Source organism: Pseudorca crassidens, chromosome 4, assembly GCF_039906515.1.
Source record: "Pseudorca crassidens isolate mPseCra1 chromosome 4, mPseCra1.hap1, whole genome shotgun sequence".
NCBI classification, from domain to species: Eukaryota; Metazoa; Chordata; class Mammalia; order Artiodactyla; family Delphinidae; genus Pseudorca; species Pseudorca crassidens.
Window position 1 is genome coordinate 109,932,307 of NC_090299.1, and position 18,346 is coordinate 109,950,652.

Below are 18,346 nucleotides of genomic sequence, written 5' to 3' on the forward strand. Positions count from 1 at the left end.
AGATTTTAACAAATGTGAATCATCAGTAGACAAGGGACACTAGAATCAAAGTCCAGCCAAAGACAGTAGTTTGGAAGACTAACATTTTAACTAGTAAATGAAGAACCCAGGAGATAAAGGATATTCAGAAAGATTCATTCAGTTGATACTAAGCTAAATTTTCTGAGAACATGTCTCTTTTTTCTTTTTGTTTTTTTTGCGGTATGCAGGCCCCTCACTGTTGTGGCCTCTCCCGTTGCAGAGCACAGGCTCCGGACGTGCAGGCTCAGCGGCCATGGCTCATGGGCCCAGCCGCTCCGTGGCATGTGGGATCTTCCCGGACCAGGGCACGAACCTGTGTCCCCTGCATCAGCAGGCGGACTCTCAACCACTGCGCCACCAGGGAAGCCCAGAGAACATGTCTCTATATGAGATAACATGGAATAGAGTTATGAAACAGTAAGATATATAATATTTGCTTTTCCAGGAATGTTATGTGGTATGAAGGGTAAGTCCAACTGGGTTCAATAGCAAGGTATTCATTTGTCATTGACATGCTCTCCATCAAGATTAGGAGGAGGAAAACAGCTGTTCTGATTGATGTTGAAAGTTAGAAACAATGGTTATCCTTGGAGACAAAAAATATACCATTTATTATAATCAGTATGAAAAGTGTGAATTCTGAAATCTAAGATTATAAAAATGACAACCATTCCATACTTTTTAATAGGCATGAACAGACCTGCCCCCATTCCAACTCTAGCTGGATGGCTGTTTCAGCTACATTTACAAGAATAAGATTTAGCACACAGAGAATAAGGCGAAATGTCCCAACAGTTAAATTTCAAATGCCTTGGGTTAATCCTCAAGAAAATACTTTAGATAAAAAGTATTCCCCATATGTCTAATTCATACATGATAAAAAGCATCAGTAAATTCCTACAAAGAACCTAAAATCACAAGAGTTAGACCATTCATATAATTATCCAACTTACGAAGGGTTAACTGTATAAGGAAGCCTAACACCACTTTTGTCATTTCAACAAATAATGTCAGCAATCTTACCACTCTTATTCAAGCTTCTTTCTTAATGCTCCACTATATGATTTAAGCAAACGCAAACAACACGTTCATGAGACTCAGTAGTCTTTGAAGAAGGAAAATAAAACATATGAAAGTGTATACTTCATAAGGCTTTAACGTTCCCTCCTCATTAGCACGGAAAATGTTTAACCAATAGAGTAAATCTGTATTTAGTCCTCTGCATTCAAAATAAACCCTTCTTCTTATGCTATGCTATAAGAGAAAAATATACAAATCTCAGTATTTATGTGATTTGAGTATGACTTTCATTCCAAACTGAGATGATATCATCAGAGGAACATGCATTTTGGATTAATACACTATTTACAATAACTACACTTATTAGACATAGCTCATTTTTACTGTAATGTTTTCCCTCTTATAAACCTAATATGCCAATGCTATCTACTCTATCAAAACCAGACATTCTGGCTGAGGTTAAAATTCATTATGTTATATCACTGTTTTCAATTTTTTTAAAAAATGGGAAAAAAAACTACAGTGCTAAATGTTAATTTAAACTATCTCCTCTAAGAAATTTCAGTAAAATATAAAAACAAAACAAAACAAAAAAACCTGAAATTTCCCCCATACAAGTTTGTTAAAATGATGGCAGCTTGTTGAAATCGTGAAGTTCAATTTGATAGAGAAGAAACACTTTTCTTTCAAGAGTAATGTATAGTTACATTCTCGAAATTATACTAAAACCTGGCCTAATTGTAACCAAAATGGTCTTTAAAAGGCTAAGAAAACCTCAATGCTGAGTGCTAATGCTATCATTTTTAAAAAATCACTCACCTTTCAAACCTAGAGTTTGTAGCTGGAAGAGCCGACCAAGTTCATAAGGCAAAACCCGTAACAGATTGTTATTTAAAAGCAATTCCCTGTTTTTTTAAAAAAAAAACACAAAAACTGTTTTAGTTTAATATATCAAACTTTATTAATACCTACAGTCGTTGTTCTTAACCTGCCTTCTAACATAACATGAATGATGTCTACATTCAGGGTATATTTCTCTACATTCATCCAAAAATGTTGTAACTGCCACAATTATTAACAGTGTTTCTATGATTTACTCATTCTCTAGCACAGATTAAAGTTAAAGGTATAGGAACTGTATGTCATTCTCAGGCTAAATATGCTCCCTTTTCTCTCTCACCCAAAATGCCTCTCAGATGCAAATCAGAGTGACACATATTTTATGTACCCAAAGACAGCAGATACCCTTGAACCTAGTCTCATTCATAGAAAAAAGTAATCTTTTTAAAATAAACTTCAGGATTTAACTATAGTAGCCAATTCCCTGTATCAATTTTTATAACAATACAACTATTATCACTTCAAGATACAACAATCATTGACACAGAATATAAACATTAAAAATAAAGCATAGGATAGTATAAATAGGATAGCACAGGTGAGATCTGATTTATGATTGTGAAATTTTGGGCAGACTACAGAAAAAATAAACAGCCCTTGTAATTAATTAATGACCAAAAGGTATAAAATAAATGACTAAAAAATATAAAAAACAACAAAAACACACAGTAAGGGGATGGCAAAGAACACGATTTTTAAATGATATTAAATATTTAATTTTAAACATGTGATGGCAATTTTTTAACATTACTATTCAGCAGATAAGGTAGAAAAGCAATCCTTGTTTTCATTGGGAACATTTATACAAGGTCTCAAGATTCCTATACAATTTTCTCCTATGAAGAAATTTCTTAAAGAATCCTGAAAGACTAGAAATAAATCCATTTATTATCAGGTTTTAAGATTTCCTTAAGGAGTTGTAATATATAAGCATAACTTGCCTTATAAAATAGATGTTTCTAAAATCTTTACTTATAAACAAATCATTTTCCCAATTATTTCTCATTAGTCTAGACTAGTCTAGCCCCAAATAATTCTGATGAGATTTGTCACTTGAGTGTAAAGCGAGACTTAGGTATTTTATAGCCCTATCCCACCTCAAGTCTGTCAAAAGAAATTGGTCATACAAGCACATTTCTAGCCAGAAACCTCCAAATTTAAAGGAAGAAAGGAAAAGAAGCGTTCAATGGAGCCCAACTCAAGCACTCTGCTTAGACAATTTATATCATTTAACCTTCACATACATATGGAACTCCTACTGTAAGATGAGTAACCTTCCATAATATTCTTATTTGGTAAATTTAGAATTTTATACAGTGAGTCACATTTATATTTCCTCACCTGAGAGACACCATGTTTCCTAGTTCTGCTGGTAAACTTCTGAGTTTATTGGATGACAGATCCAGGTAAACCAGATTATGAAGCTTGGCAATATCAGGTGGAATGCGACTAAGGTAATTGTCATTTAGGTGCAGTGCTGTCAAGTGTGTCAATGACCAAAGTGATGTACTTAAGCTCCGCACTCTACCTAAAAGGCAAAATATTGATGCATTAAACTTTTGGCCCAAGACAAAGACTGAATTACAAGGACTAAAAAGTGGGAGAAGAGCCCACAAATACATACAGATATTGTGACTCTGGCATTTTAATTTTGTATTTAATGCTACTTGATTGCTTCCAAACACACCTGGTCCTTCTTTAATTTCATGCCACTTTTTTCCGACAACCATTCTTTCTCATGAATCTTCCATGTATTAAATAAGATGTGGCATAATGAGGAGACCCTTGGAGTCAGGGTGATCACATGGTCTCAAGGAGAAAGCATGGGGCTGAATTGAGCTTTTGTAGTAGAACAGTCCTGAATTTTTTTTCTCTAAGTTATGATCCTCACAAAAGCACTTCTCACATACTTCGTGAAAATTAATAGTGCAAGGTTTATCTATATCTAGGGCCTGAATTAGTCCACAAACTTTAAATAGACAGGAGTAATTGCTATGATTTAGAACCAACCTTAGATTAGCCGCCGGGAAAACCATTTTACTCCCAAAGGAGACATCTTCCCCAGCCTTCTCATATTTCAATTATACATTAATAACTCTGGTTTAAGATTTTGCATTTAAGTGCAACATACTCAAGGAAATAGTCACTCATTAAGCTTTACCTATCAGTCAGCATCTGACAGCTATGGTAGAACATGTACTGGAAAAAGAAGACTTGGTTCACAGTCCTGATTTTTACCATTTGTTAGCCATATAAGCCTAAACAAATCACATAACTTCAGCTTCTGTAAAATGTGATGTTATCTTAACAATAAACTTATATGAAGAGACTCTGAAAACTTTACCAAAGTAAAATGCTAACAGATATTGATTAAAAGAGCAGTGGAAGGTAGAGACGGCAAAAAGTCTCAATAGGGAAATGTTATTTTTCATATGGCTATCAAGCAGTAGACTCGAACTTAGATCTTCTGTTCAGGGTTCACAGGTTCCTTCATGCTGTCTATAATCAGGCTTAAAGTGCCAATTAGGATTTTGCATTTTAATAGGAAACAAAGGTTTCAAGTGAAAAGAGGCTCTAGTAAAAAAGAAACTTATTTCAGTTTTACCCAGGGTTTAACCGAATGGTTCTCGACCAGGGGCAATACTGCTCCCCAAGGGACTTTAGCAATCTGGAGACATTTTTGGTTGTCAAAACTAGAGGGGTGCTACTGGCATCTAGTGGGTAGTGGCCAGGAATGCTGCTAAACATCCGACACGCACACAACCACTCCCAACCACAAAGAACTGTCCAGCCCTAAGTGTCAATAGTGCCAAGTTGAGAATCCCTGGGTTAACCTAATAGGATTTGCTCATATTCATTTTTTTTTAATTATCAATCACCTAACCACCACCTTTTAGCTAAAGATACAGGTATTTCTTGCTATTGACACCATAATATGCGTTTAACTCTTCCAAATGAAAGCTTACTGGGGAAAAAATTACCTTCTAAATATAATCTGTATTGTATCAATTCATAAAAGAAAAACTGTACTTATATTTTATTTTTAATAAACTTTTAAGTTTGTGATAATTTTAGATCTACAGAAAAGCTACCAAGATAATACAGTTCCTATATCCCCCTCATCCAGTTGCCCCTAGTACCAGCATCTTATATTACCACGGTACATTTGTCAAAACTAGGAAACCAAGATTGGTACGTAGTGTCAATATTAACTAATTTATAGACTTTATTTGATTTCACCAGTTTTTACACCCTTTTGTTCGAAGATAACTACTTTATAGACTTTATTTGAATTTCACCAGTTTTTACACCTTTTTGTTCGAGGATCTGGAAGATCATATTTTTTGCATTTAGTCATCATGTCTCCTTAGTCTTCTCTCATCTGTGACAGTTTCACAGTCTTTCCTTGTTTTTCATGACCTTGACAATTTTGAGGATTACTAGCTAGGAATTTTGTGGAATGTCCTTCGGTTTGTCTGATGTTTTGCTCACTATTAGACTGGTTATGAGTGTTTAGGAATCAGATTCTACTTTAACAACTCCTAAACATGTAATTTATAGAATAAACAGATAGCTCCTAGGTTTCCCATTCTACCAACAATGGGATGACAGGAGGACGGCAAAGATATCAATTTGCAAAAATGATTACTCTGCAATAGCCAAAACAAAATCTATTATATCAAAGAACCTAGTTTTACTTAGAAACTGAACTCCCAATGCCTTCAATTTTAGATGCCAACTGTGGCCCACAGTATTAATCTCAAAAGAAAGAATGGGAACAAAGATATTTAGTCACAGATAAATCAATAAGTTAAACACTAGTGCCTCAGCATCTTGTATTTTCTCAATTAATTCATCTAATTAAAAATGTACAGCAAAGAAATAAGTATAACACTCAACTCTTGTTCATCATTGCTATTATAGCCCAGATTAAATATTTCAGATTCCACTCACCCGAGATTTCTAATTCTGCCCAGTGAGATTTTTTCCCATTGGCTACCTCCTCTGCTGACATGATGGTATAAATTCTGCGAGGATCTGGAGGGTCATATTTTTCCTTTGGCATCCCTATTAGTCTGTAAGGGGAAAAAAAAATCAACAATTATAATCTAATAGAAAAAAAAGAGAGAAAGAAAAATGAGATGGTAAATTTTCTTCTTCTCCCCCCTTGCCAAGCTACTACTAAATTCTCACTAGAAGGAAAACACATCTAAAGTATGCTAGGCTATTGCAGGTACTCAGTAAGAGATGTCTCAGGAAAAATGCAAAGAAGCAGGGACACTGGACTTCACAGAAAACATGGTGGTTGCTTCCCATACATCCATTGCACCCCTTCCCCTTCATTTAGCTGCCTTGCTTCCCAAGACAGACTGACCCTATGCAAGTTTCCTGAATGGACTCTGACTGGCCTAAGAGAATCAGAGTAATCCTATCCTCCTCGTCTCAGTGATATTCAGATATTCCATATCTAAGACAATTAGCACATGACATTCCCCTTGTCACAGAGATTAGTTCAGAAATATTTAATAATCACTAGGCTTAAGACTCATTTTATGTTTATGGGAGGAGCAGGCTTCTCTCTCCTGCTGGTCATAAATGAAAAAGAATACAGCCCCAGCTATTGTTGGCAAGCATCCAACTATAAGAAACGCCAGCCGTAGCAGTCAAAGATGAGAAAATAGAGAAACAAAGCCAGAGTCCTCACCAAACCACGCCTGTAGCACTCTCAAATACTGGGCTTTTTGGATACACAAGTCAATCTATTTTACTTATTGTTTAAACTACTAGTTTATGTTTTGTTACTTGCAATCAAAAGCATCTAATTAAGATTATCATGTATATTGGTTTGCAAGGACCAGTCTTGGTTTATATCTGTTATTCTTAGGTAATTATTGATAACACTTCTTCACTCCCAAAAGTGTCCAATTTGGATAATGAGTTACATGGCCACCCTAACTGAAACTAGTATTAAACAGTTTTCTTCAGTTAACTGCCAAAATAATCACTGAACAATCATCAGTGATGACCAGCTAGACATAAACTCAAGAACGCAATGTATGAATCAGACGACAAATGGCCATAAAAGTAATCATTCAAGAGGTCTAATACAAGAGTTACTGCTCGGTAATTGGCAGAAAATGAAATCCCGTTCAGATCTAACAAGAATAGCAAATTACAAAATCCTGAACCTAATTAAACTCCTGCATGCTATCAGTAAATACCCTCATAGTATTTATAGTTGGTTCTTTGCTCCTATTTTAACACAGAGACATACAGACACACACGAAAACCAACTGCCTAAAACTGGGAGTGTTTCTAAGTAGTTTAGAAGTTCTATCTCAATGTAAGAGTTACTTTCAGATGGTCTGAAATTTGTTACATAAAGAGAACAAAGAAAAATAGGAAGTATTCTATCATGTATCAAGGAATCAAAGCTAGAAAAGAATACAATCAAAATTTCCCATACCATAATTTGTCCTCATATTGCGGAAGGAAAAACAGTCATTCCTTCCTATTTACTAAAAGGGGCAAAGAGAAAGTTTTCCAGATTTTTTCATCTGTTAACAGTAATTAGCTTCCAAATTTCCAGGTTAAGCTCTTCTGCTCTAACCTTATCACACAACTGGGTGATACTGAAACATATTTTATTTTCCATAAATGTCCCGAATCTTCACACAGCACAAAGAGTATGATCATTTTCCTCGGGAAAAGCTTGATTTTTACCACTTTTGGCCTATGTAAATTATTTCTGAATATAAAATTTTTAGGTAACAAGGTTTTCAGAATTTCTACTATGCACCATAAGGTACACGTGTCTCTGTGGGTACTCCTGCACACTAATATAAGATTCTACAAAAATACAAGTTAAAGCAAAACCAAATCAAACAGATTCAGATCCAAAGACATGCTACAAATCCATCATCTACAATGAGAATGGATAAAAAACTTAAGACTGTGACATTTGCAAAAACTATGTTTCATTAATTTTAAATCACTTTTATAAAATATAGTGCACAGGTCAACTTAATTTGGCAGTTTAAATCATGGCTCCCACTAGATGGTGTGTTATTTAAGGGGACAATAAGTTGTTTCTGTGTGGAGGCATATCCTTTTTATAACTCTATACAGTTCCTACCACATAGTAGGCACTGAATATGTATTTGTGGAATGATCATATATGCTTTATAATCCTAAAAACTACCATCTTCCTCTCACCTTTCCCAATTAACAGTCAATGCTCTTCTAAAAATTAATCTCATGAAATGGTCATTAATCCACATGTTCAATTTCCCTAAATATTTACAAAATCTAGATAGGAGATTAATCATCATCATCTCTTCTGGCCCACTAATGCTAATCTCTAAAACAGCTACTATATAAGAACTATATTTCTTTTTCTTTAATTTTTCATAAGTCTCCATCTTTGTAGGTCCAATAAAATTTATAAAATCTGTTCCTGCAAAACACATCCATAAAATGTTTACCAGTGTCTATAGTATGTAAAAACCAAAGTAATATTAATACTGCTATATTAGGGGTCAAAGGTCTCCTTTGGATTTGATTAGGAAGTCAATAAAAATACAAGTCACTTAATCCTTCAAAATGAAACTAAATTTGGATAGTCTAACTGAAGTTAAAACATTTTTCATTTGCATTAACTAAGTAATTTAGTAGAGTCTATAGATCTGGTGATCACTACTGTCCCAAACATCAGGTTTTCAAGCATGCTACTAAAAACTTAGGTCAAATTTAGGAAACTGGTATTATTGAATACTCCTATTCAGCTTTATCTTCCCTCTCAGTTCCTCAGCATCAACCTTCCATCCTGGAGACATACCATAAAAACCTAATTCAAAATAAATATATAAAATAATAATTCAAACGTAATTTACACTGTTAATGTGCTTTCTCAACAGTCTAAGATATAGGTCAGTCCAAGGCTTAAATACTGGATTGACACTTTTCATCCAAGAAAGAGAAATGTTTTATTTTGTAAAGCCTAGCAGCTGATTTCCTTTTCCTATCTTCTTTATCAAATTGATGAAGAGGCAGGTTTTTTAATTGTTTTTTCCAAGAGTTTCTAATTTCTGCAATATCTTACATCAGTTCCTGCTATACACCAAAGATCCTCCCATTATATCAACCTAATTTATATTGGGGATCCTGACCACAACAAAGTAAACTAAAAGCCCCTTCACAACACAGCCTTTTTAACTTCCAGTCTTCAAACCCCATTTTGACACTATGAAAAATACTCCACATAGCTCCCCAAATACTGACTACATAAGCTTCTTTGAACCTACCATCCTCTCCACTCCATTCATTGAATCTCATTTTATCACCAACGCAGCCCCCTCAGATTCTAGGGCAAAATTTCTGAGAGCAACCGTCAGTCCTGGAAAAACAACCTGATTATCTCCTACTTCTTAGTTTCTATGAACTATCCTGAAAGTAAACAAGTCTTAATCTCTGTAACTGAAGGATGATTAATTACTACATATAGTGAAGATTTTCGTTAATTTAGTTCTCAGTCTTCTGTATAATTAAGCAAAAACTTCACGTAAACCTGTAAAATACTGACTTCATGGAAAATGTATTCCAATCTTTTTTTAGCTGCAAAGCAACACTGTATGTAACACTAGGGCTACTTTGCCTTAAAAAATTTACCTTGGAGTTTCCAAAACTGTAAATAAAATACAAGATACCTACATAGCATCGTGTTCAGTGAATAGCATGTTACAACATATATATATGAGTTACGCCCAAATACACTATTGCCAAGGATTCCCAAATCTCAGGTTTTATATCTGGGGCTAGGAAAATAATGTAAAATAACTCCTCCCTGCCCCATCCCCGAATAATAATAATCTGAGCCAAATCAGAGCAAACTGTTAAAGGCCAGAACTAAACTTCTGCTAATTTTGGTCATCTGAAGCATCTTATTAAAAAAACAGCGGGCTCTATAGTACATATAAAGATGTTAAGTCCTTATGGTGTTAAACCACAGCTTTCCTCCCACCACCTTCTCTAAATTTAAGATCATTTTCTCTCAGTCTATAGTTCAACACAATTAATACTATTTCATTTAGAACTCAGAATAAGAAAGAGAATGCTACAACCACCGAATAGTGCTTCATAACGAACCAGACTTCTAACTCAATGAATCCAAACCTAAAGTACAAGCCAGTAGACATGCACTTATATCCATAGAAATATTAAGTGATCGTCTCAACAGTAGTTTGCAAAGCAATCTTAGGCAGAGATGCAGAGTTCCCAAAGTTGAAAAAAGACAAAATTAAGCCTACATTAGATATTTCTGCTTCCATTTTGGAGCAAGATGTAGTGACTTATTACACTTTACATATTCTCAGATAAATCTGTCTTTTATCAGCATTTATTTCCAAAGGTTATGAACACATTGTTTGTTATTTATTGAATACCCACCTTGACTAACATCCTTCCCTCCCAACTGCTCTTAAACATTAAGACCATTTTCCCTTCTGAGAAAATATGTCTAAGTTTACCTTTTTTAATAAAGCAAACTAACACTTGCACTACAGCATTTCTGAAGTTTCTATTTCCTCATCAACATCTATTTTTAGCTATACACAAGTATTAATCATTACAACTGTCATACAAAATCTATACCTTCCTTAAATGAGCTCAAGAGCTGATACTAAAAAACAGCACCTAGCAAATCACACTGCATATAGTAGAATCATACTAATAAAGATTGATGGCAATCACAAGAGCTGAGAAGACACCCTGAGATAAATAACAATTTCATCCACATTTCCACTCCTCTTCTATACCAAGGGCCTCTGGATGGCATTTGTCTTCAATGACATATTCAACTCAAGTCCGTAGATGATGACAATGCAAACGTTCAGAAAGAATCCATTCAAAGTTTTCATGATATCTCCCAATCTGTCACCATTCTAAACAAAAACAAAGCAAAATAAAATCCGTGTTTTACAATGGTAAAGCCACCCATCATTATGGAAAAAATAACCTTCAGACTTCTGGAATTTCATGTTTCTGATCAGTTTAACATTTATTCAAACATTTACTGGAGGAGTACTGATTGTAATGTATTATACCACGCACTAAGACTCCGACAGTGAACAAGCTGAACAGCATCATTGCCCTCAGGTAGCTTACATCACTTTAATGGCACTACTTGAAAAATAAAGTAATAAAATATTCTACTTTCAAATACTTCTACGAAGAATTTGGCATTTCTTCTTGTTACTACTCTTTTTCCCTTTATCAGGTAATTGCCACTGCATAGGCATATATAACAAAAAATCCCCTGAATGAAAATGAGATAACTGTAATGATTGTTATACTCCTTTATAAAGGTAATCTGAAGAAAACTTTAGAGTAATCCAGAAAGATAACTTCTGACTCTGTAAAAGGGGAAGTGTCAGGGTTAGTCTAACTTGTCAGTTAAAGTACTATCATGAGGGAGAAAAAAGGCAGAAAGAATAAGAATGTAACTCCTTTTCTGCATATCTAGAAATTTTTTCCCCATATGTGGGATACCAGAAAACAAGAGCAGCAGCAACATAAAACATAAATAAATACTAAAAGGAAAAATGAAGACCCGGAATTACAAATCTACCAAGCACTTCAAAGCTCCAAAATAATGCTATTATTGGACAAGTTTCATTTTATTTCACTAGCAATCAATTTAGACAACCAAAGCTTATGATTCTATCATAATGTCCTATCATTCCAAATTAGGTCTTAGTCTCTAACAACGACAATGCTTTAATGTTTCTTGTATTTAATGCCTCCCACTTACCTAAAAACAGTGAATACAATCTATCTATCTTACAGAAAACAGGAGGTAATTAGACTAGATTAAAAATTTCAACATCAATTTTCTCAGGACTATGACTTCTTCCCCAAATCTCTATCTTTCCATTTTTTTCGTGTAGCCTGTATTTTCTACTTCCTCTGGTATACACATTCTCATCTGTTTCAATGATGTCAAATTCCTATCCATCCTTCATGGTTTAAGTCATCTTCCATCTCTTTTTTAGAATATTTCCCAACCTAAAAATCAACAAGCTGATTCTAAAATTTATGTGGAAGGACCTAGAAGAGCCAAAACACTTTTGAGAAAGAAATATAAACTTGGATGTGCCCACTATCTGATGTCAAGCCTTACTAGAAAGCAATGATAATCCAGACAGTTTGGTACTAATGAAAAGACAGACACATATAGTTGAAAAAAATATAACTGAGAAACTAGAAATAGACCCACGCATATACAGTCAATAGACTTTCCACGAAGGTACAAAGGTAATTCAATAGAGAAAGGATAGATTTTTCAACAAATGGTGCTGGAACAACTGGACATCCATATGCAAAAATAAAAAAATAAGCATCAATCCACACCTTGCACCATACACAAAATTAACTTGCAAGGATCATAAGCTTATATGCAAAAGCAAAACCTATAAAACTTATAAAAGAAAACGTAAGAGAAAAATCTTTGTGACTGTGGATTAGGCAAATATTTCTTCAATAAAACACAAAAGCATGATCCATAAAAGAAAAATACTGATAAACTAGATTCCTTGAAAATTTAAAACATCTACTCTTGAAAGGTGAATGAAAAGACATGCCCAGAGATTGAGAATAAATACATGCAAAACACTTATATGAAAAAGCACTCTGGAATATACAAAGAATTCTCAAAACAAAATCATAACAAAGTCTAATTTTTAAAAAGTGGCAAAAGATTTTAACAGATACTTCACCAAAGATACACAGATAGAAAATAAGCACATGAAAATATGGTCAACATTAGGCATTAGGGAAATGCAACTTAAAATCACAATGAGATATCACTACACAGCTATTAGAATGATTACATTGAAAACTTACGATAGGACTGACAAGGAAAACACACACGCGCACGCGCACACACACACCCCATATCCTTGTGTGTATGCTTACAAATATATACATATTTGTACATAAATACACACACACTCACAACCTCAAATTTTACCAATGGGAAAGTACAATGGTACTGTCACTTCAGAAAACAGTTTTGTAATTCCTCATAAAATTAAACATACACTTATAGAACCCAGCAATCCCATTCCTAGGTATTTACCTAAGCAAAATTAAAACTTATGTTCATACAAAAGCCCATACATAAATGTTTTCAGCAAGTTTATTTATAGTCACCCCAAACTGGAAACAATACAAATATCCTTCAACTGATGAATAAACTGTGGAATAGCCATACACTGAAATACTACTCAGCAATAAAAATGATTGAATTACTGACACACACAACATGGATGAATGTCAAATGCATTATGCTAAATTAAAGACGCCATACTTAAAATGCTATATACAGTAAACTTCAACATAATAAAGGCCACGTATGACAAGCTCACAACAGACACCCATACTCAAAGGTGAAAACCTGAAAGCTTTTCCTCTGAGATCAGGAACAAGGCAAGGATGCCCACTCTTGCCACTTTCATTCAACATGGTACTGGAAGTCCTAGCCAGAGCAATTAGGTAAGAAAATGAAATAAAAAGGGATCCAAATCAGAAAGGAAGTAAAACTGTTTGCAGATGACATATTATATGTAGAAAACCCAAAAGACATTAGAATAAATGAATTCAGTAAAGTTACCGGATACGAAATCAGTACATAAAAATCTGTTGTGTTTCTATACACTAATAACAAGCTATCAGGGAAATCAGGGAAACAATCCCATTAACATTTGCATCAAAAACAATAAAATACTTAGAAAGAAATTTAACCATGATAAAAGACCTGTACCCTGCAAACTGTAAGACACTGATGAAAGAAAATAAAGACACAAAAAGACAGAAAGACATCCCATCCTCATGGACTAGAAGAATTCAATGCAATCCCTATCAAAATTCCAATGCCATTTTTCACAGAAATAGAACAAATAATCCTAAAATGTACATGGAACCACAAAAGATCAGAAGAGCCAAAGAAATCTGGAGAAAGAACAAAGCTGGAGGCATCACTGTGAAATCACTTCCTGATTTCACAGTATATTACAAAGCTACAGTAGTCAACATAGCAGGTTTTGGGCATAAAAACACAGACACATAGATTAACGGAACCAAGTAGGAAGCCCCAACATAAACCCAAAAATGTATGATCAGTTAATTTATAACAAAGGAGCCAAGAATATACAATGAGAAAGGACAGTCTCTTCAATAAACAGTGTTGAGAAAACTGAACAGCCACATGCAAAAAAAGCAAATGGACCCCTATCTTACACAATTAACAAAAACCAACTCAAAATTAATTAAAGATTTGAATGTAGACCTGAAACCATAAAACTAGAAGAAAACATAGGGGGTCAGCTCCTTGACATTGGTCTCAGTAATGATTTTTTGGATTTGACACAAAAGTAAAGACTACAAAAGCAAAAATAAACATATTGGACTATATCAAACTAAAACACTTCTGCTCGGTAAAGGAAACCATCAACAAAATGAAAAGGCAACCTACAGAATGGGAGAAAATATCTGCAAATCATGTATCTAATTAGGGGTTAATATCCAAAATAAATAAAGAACTCACACAACTCAATAGCAAAAAAAAAAAAAAAAAAAAAAAAATCCATAAATGGGCAAAGCATCTGAACAGACATTTTCCCAAAGAGATATATAGATGGCCAACAGATACATTAAAAGGGGCTCAACATCACTAACCATCAGGGAAGTGCAAATCAAACCCACAATGGGATATCAACTCACACCTGTTAAAACAGCCATTATCAAAAGGACAAGAGATAAATGGTGAGGATGTGGAGAAAAGGCAACCCTTGTGTACTGTCAGTAGGAGTGTAAATTGGTGCAGCCACTATGGAAAACAGTAAGGAGGTTCCTCAAAAAATTAAAAACGTAACTACCATACGATCTAGCAACTCCACTTCTGGGTATTTATCCAAAAAAAACAAAATCACTATCTAGAAAAGATATCTGAACCCATGTTCACTGCAGCATTATTTACAATAGCCAAGACACAGCAACAACTTACGTACCCATCAATAGATAAATGAATAAAGAATATGTGATACACACACACACACACACAACACACAATGAAATATTATTCAGCCATAAAAAAATAAGGAAATCCTATCATTTGCAAACGGACCTTGAAGACATTATGCTAAGTAAGTCAGACAGAGAAAGACAAATACTGTATGCTCTCACCTGTATGTGGAATCCAAAATAAAGAAAAATAGTCATAGATACGGAGAACAGATTGGTGGCTGCCAGAAGTGGGGGTGGGGGCGTAGGCAAAATGGGTGGAGTCAAAAGGTAGAAACTCCCAGTTACAAAACAAGTAAGTCCTGAGGATGTAATGTATAACATAGTAACTACAGTTAACAATACTGTATATTTGAAAGTTGCTAAGAGAAATCTTAAAAGTTCTCATCACACACACAAAAAAATGTAACTGCATGGTGATGGATGTTAACTACACCTTTCTCAGTGCAATCATGTCACAATATACACATATAACAAATCGTTAACGTTGTACACCTAAAACTAATACAATGCTATGTGTCAATTATATCTCAATTTTTTATAAAAAGCTACGTAGTATACAAATCCATTTATATGACATTCCACAATAATCAAAACTATGGGAACAGAAAACTGGTTAAGTGGTTGCCAGGGGTTAGGGGTGGAGGGAGGGATAGACTATAATAAGCATAAGGGAATTTTTTTTTGTGATGATGTAAACTACATATACTGGTTAATCTATAATTACTCACAATATCATCATCAGAAAGACTCTTAGGAAATGAAATAATTTAATCATTCACGTCTCTTGGTAAAGCAAAACAACTTGGGGAAAATTGCTTTCCCATCCAAAACACCACTTAAGTGAATAAAAAAGGAAAATAAACAGAATATGATTCCATATCTCTAGCTTTACCACAAGGCATTTATAAATGTTAGCCTAAAAAGAGCATAAATTGACTTTAGCAAATCAAATCACAAAAGTTAAATCCATAGCATTTTGCAAACTCTTAGTAACAATGCCAAAGAGCTGTAATAAGTCAACTTTATCATTGAGTAATAAATGCTAACAGAGTTTATATGACCCAGGCCATCTGAAGAGAAGATCCCTCCCCCGCTACTCCCCCACCCAATCCACACACACACACACACACACACACACACACACACACGTGCATGTGCTTGCAGGACAAGGGGATTACAAGCAGTTCAGGGTTGCTAAAAATATCACTGGAGGCATGGAGAGATGGTGCTGTATAGGTGGACAGAGAAAAGATCATGGAAAGTTCAAAAATCTGTTTATGCTTTCCTACAGAATATTTTCCTAACATGAAAAACTGTCAGCCATAGAGACTCTAATAATAAACATGATACTATAATCCTGGTTGCCTCCTTCATTCATTTCCTTTTACTTTCTTGCTCAACAGCATTTCTTCTAGTCACACTTCCAAGAGGTCCTATATCCTCTACTGATTCAGCTGTCACATTCTTAAATTACAAATTTATTAAAAAATAAAAATGAATAATAAAAATGCATAAATCATCTGAAAAAATTATAAATGCATTTAAAACCCTGTACTTATATGAAATATAAAATATTCTTATCATTTCCCATCATAAAAGCAAGACTATATAGCACGGTATTTGACTGTTATCACATTTAACCCAAGTTTTTCAGCATGCACAATTATAATGACTAGTGTAGTAAATAGATCCAGTTAGCCTAAGACCCAATTCTAAAATATGTACTCATACTCTTCTTTGAAATTGAGAGAATACACTTAGAGCAGACTAGCTCTAAATTCAGGATTCTTTAGAGTCAGCAACTAGCCTATATTCTAGTTCTAAAATACTGTAAATCCTTTCTTTCAGGTTTTGAAAACAAATGTAAGGTAGAAATCCAGATTTAGATTATTCCATCTAAAATCATGATTTTACGCCACAGAAGAAATGAAACAAAACCTCAAGCTTATGTCCCCAAGGTTTAATTTAAAATTCCCACTTAGTGATGGTTGGCTATAATTTTAGAAAGTTTCATTTATTAGGCTATCCCAGCAAATTTCTCTTCAGAAATTTCCGAATTAACACATATTTAATGAAAAACACTATTATTTAATGGCTACATTAAAAATATCATAAAATTTCTAAACTAATATTTAATGAAAGACACCGTAATTTAATTTTTATACGTAGATACATCAAATACAGGACTAAAAAGAGCTACAGCAATCCAAGTCCATAAAACTGAACTAGACAAATAAATTGTTTCAGGGGGAAAGTTTCTTCTACAGTTCAGTTTCCTCATGATTCTCTTTGAACAGGGAAAGTTATAATATACCAAATAATAAACTTCCTTGTTCTCAGGAATCAATTCCAAAGTGAATAAATGAAAAGGGACTCTCCCTTTGATGGTTAGGAAGTGATGCTAGTCATTCCAAAATGGTGACCAAAAATATGTATAATAGTAACTAAAAGATCATATATTCTATACAGTCTTAGTAAAATTAACTTTAACCAACATACATTGTTGTTTGTTATCTTTGCTTTTAAGAACTAGCCTCCAATAAAACTAGTAGCTCTTTTACACTGATAACAGCCTAATATAAGTTTCCTTTAATAACTACCTTAAAATCCCATGATTTACTTTAAAAAACACATGGTATTCAAATAATGACAGTTTTTCAAAGATACACAAAATATAAATACTACGGAAATTGGTTTAGCCAGAATTCTATTATTTGACCCTCTCTAATACCCAACATTTGTGCCAATCTACAATTCTACAATAAATAATCCTCAAGAATAACATTTATAATCAGTATAGAGTGGATGTTTATTTTTTTGTAGCCCAACCTGAAAGGTGGTAATCTATATTTAGCAAAAAGCACCTTTAAAAATCAGAACAGTCCATTCTCCAATTGTGAAAGGGCACTAACTCATATTTTTTTACTTTTTTGAAGATTTAAATCTGTGGGAAAGTATTCAAGATGTACTGCTAACTAAAAACAAAAACTGATTTAATATATAATAATCCCATCTTTGTAACAAAACAATGTGTATATGAAATCTGTACCAATGTGCAGGAAAAAGTCTAAAAGAATAATAGGATTATGAGTAATTTTTATTTTTCTTATTTAGTTATATTCTCTAACTTCAATATTGACAATATATTGTTCTTGTAATATGATAAGAGAACTTTTTTTATTATTTATAAACTTTAATTTTAGGGCAATTTTAGGTTCACAGTAAAACTGAGCAGAAAGCACTGAGCTCCCGTTTACTTCCTGTTTCCACACAGCACAACCACCCCCAACAGTTATTTATTATAATCAAAGAACCTACACTGAAA

At 33.9% G+C, this 18,346-nt stretch overlaps 1 protein-coding gene across 4 annotated transcripts in view; it reads right to left on the reverse strand.

The window, feature by feature from the left end:
- Window positions 1-18,346, reverse strand: part of CNOT6L (CCR4-NOT transcription complex subunit 6 like) — a 119,458-nt gene that overhangs the window by 64,719 nt on the left and 36,393 nt on the right. For 3 of the 4 annotated variants that reach the window (XM_067736336.1, XM_067736335.1, XM_067736334.1), the window contains exons 2-4: window positions 5,896-6,017; window positions 3,283-3,469; window positions 1,861-1,946 (exon numbers count right to left, since the gene is read on the reverse strand). In XM_067736336.1, the coding sequence (XP_067592437.1) occupies window positions 1,861-1,946; window positions 3,283-3,469; window positions 5,896-6,007 (385 nt within the window). In that variant the 5' untranslated portion in view covers window positions 6,008-6,017. Of the gene's footprint in view, window positions 1-1,860; window positions 1,947-3,282; window positions 3,470-5,895; window positions 6,018-18,346 lie in introns of those variants that run through there. The other variant, XM_067736337.1, reaches the window with a different exon arrangement.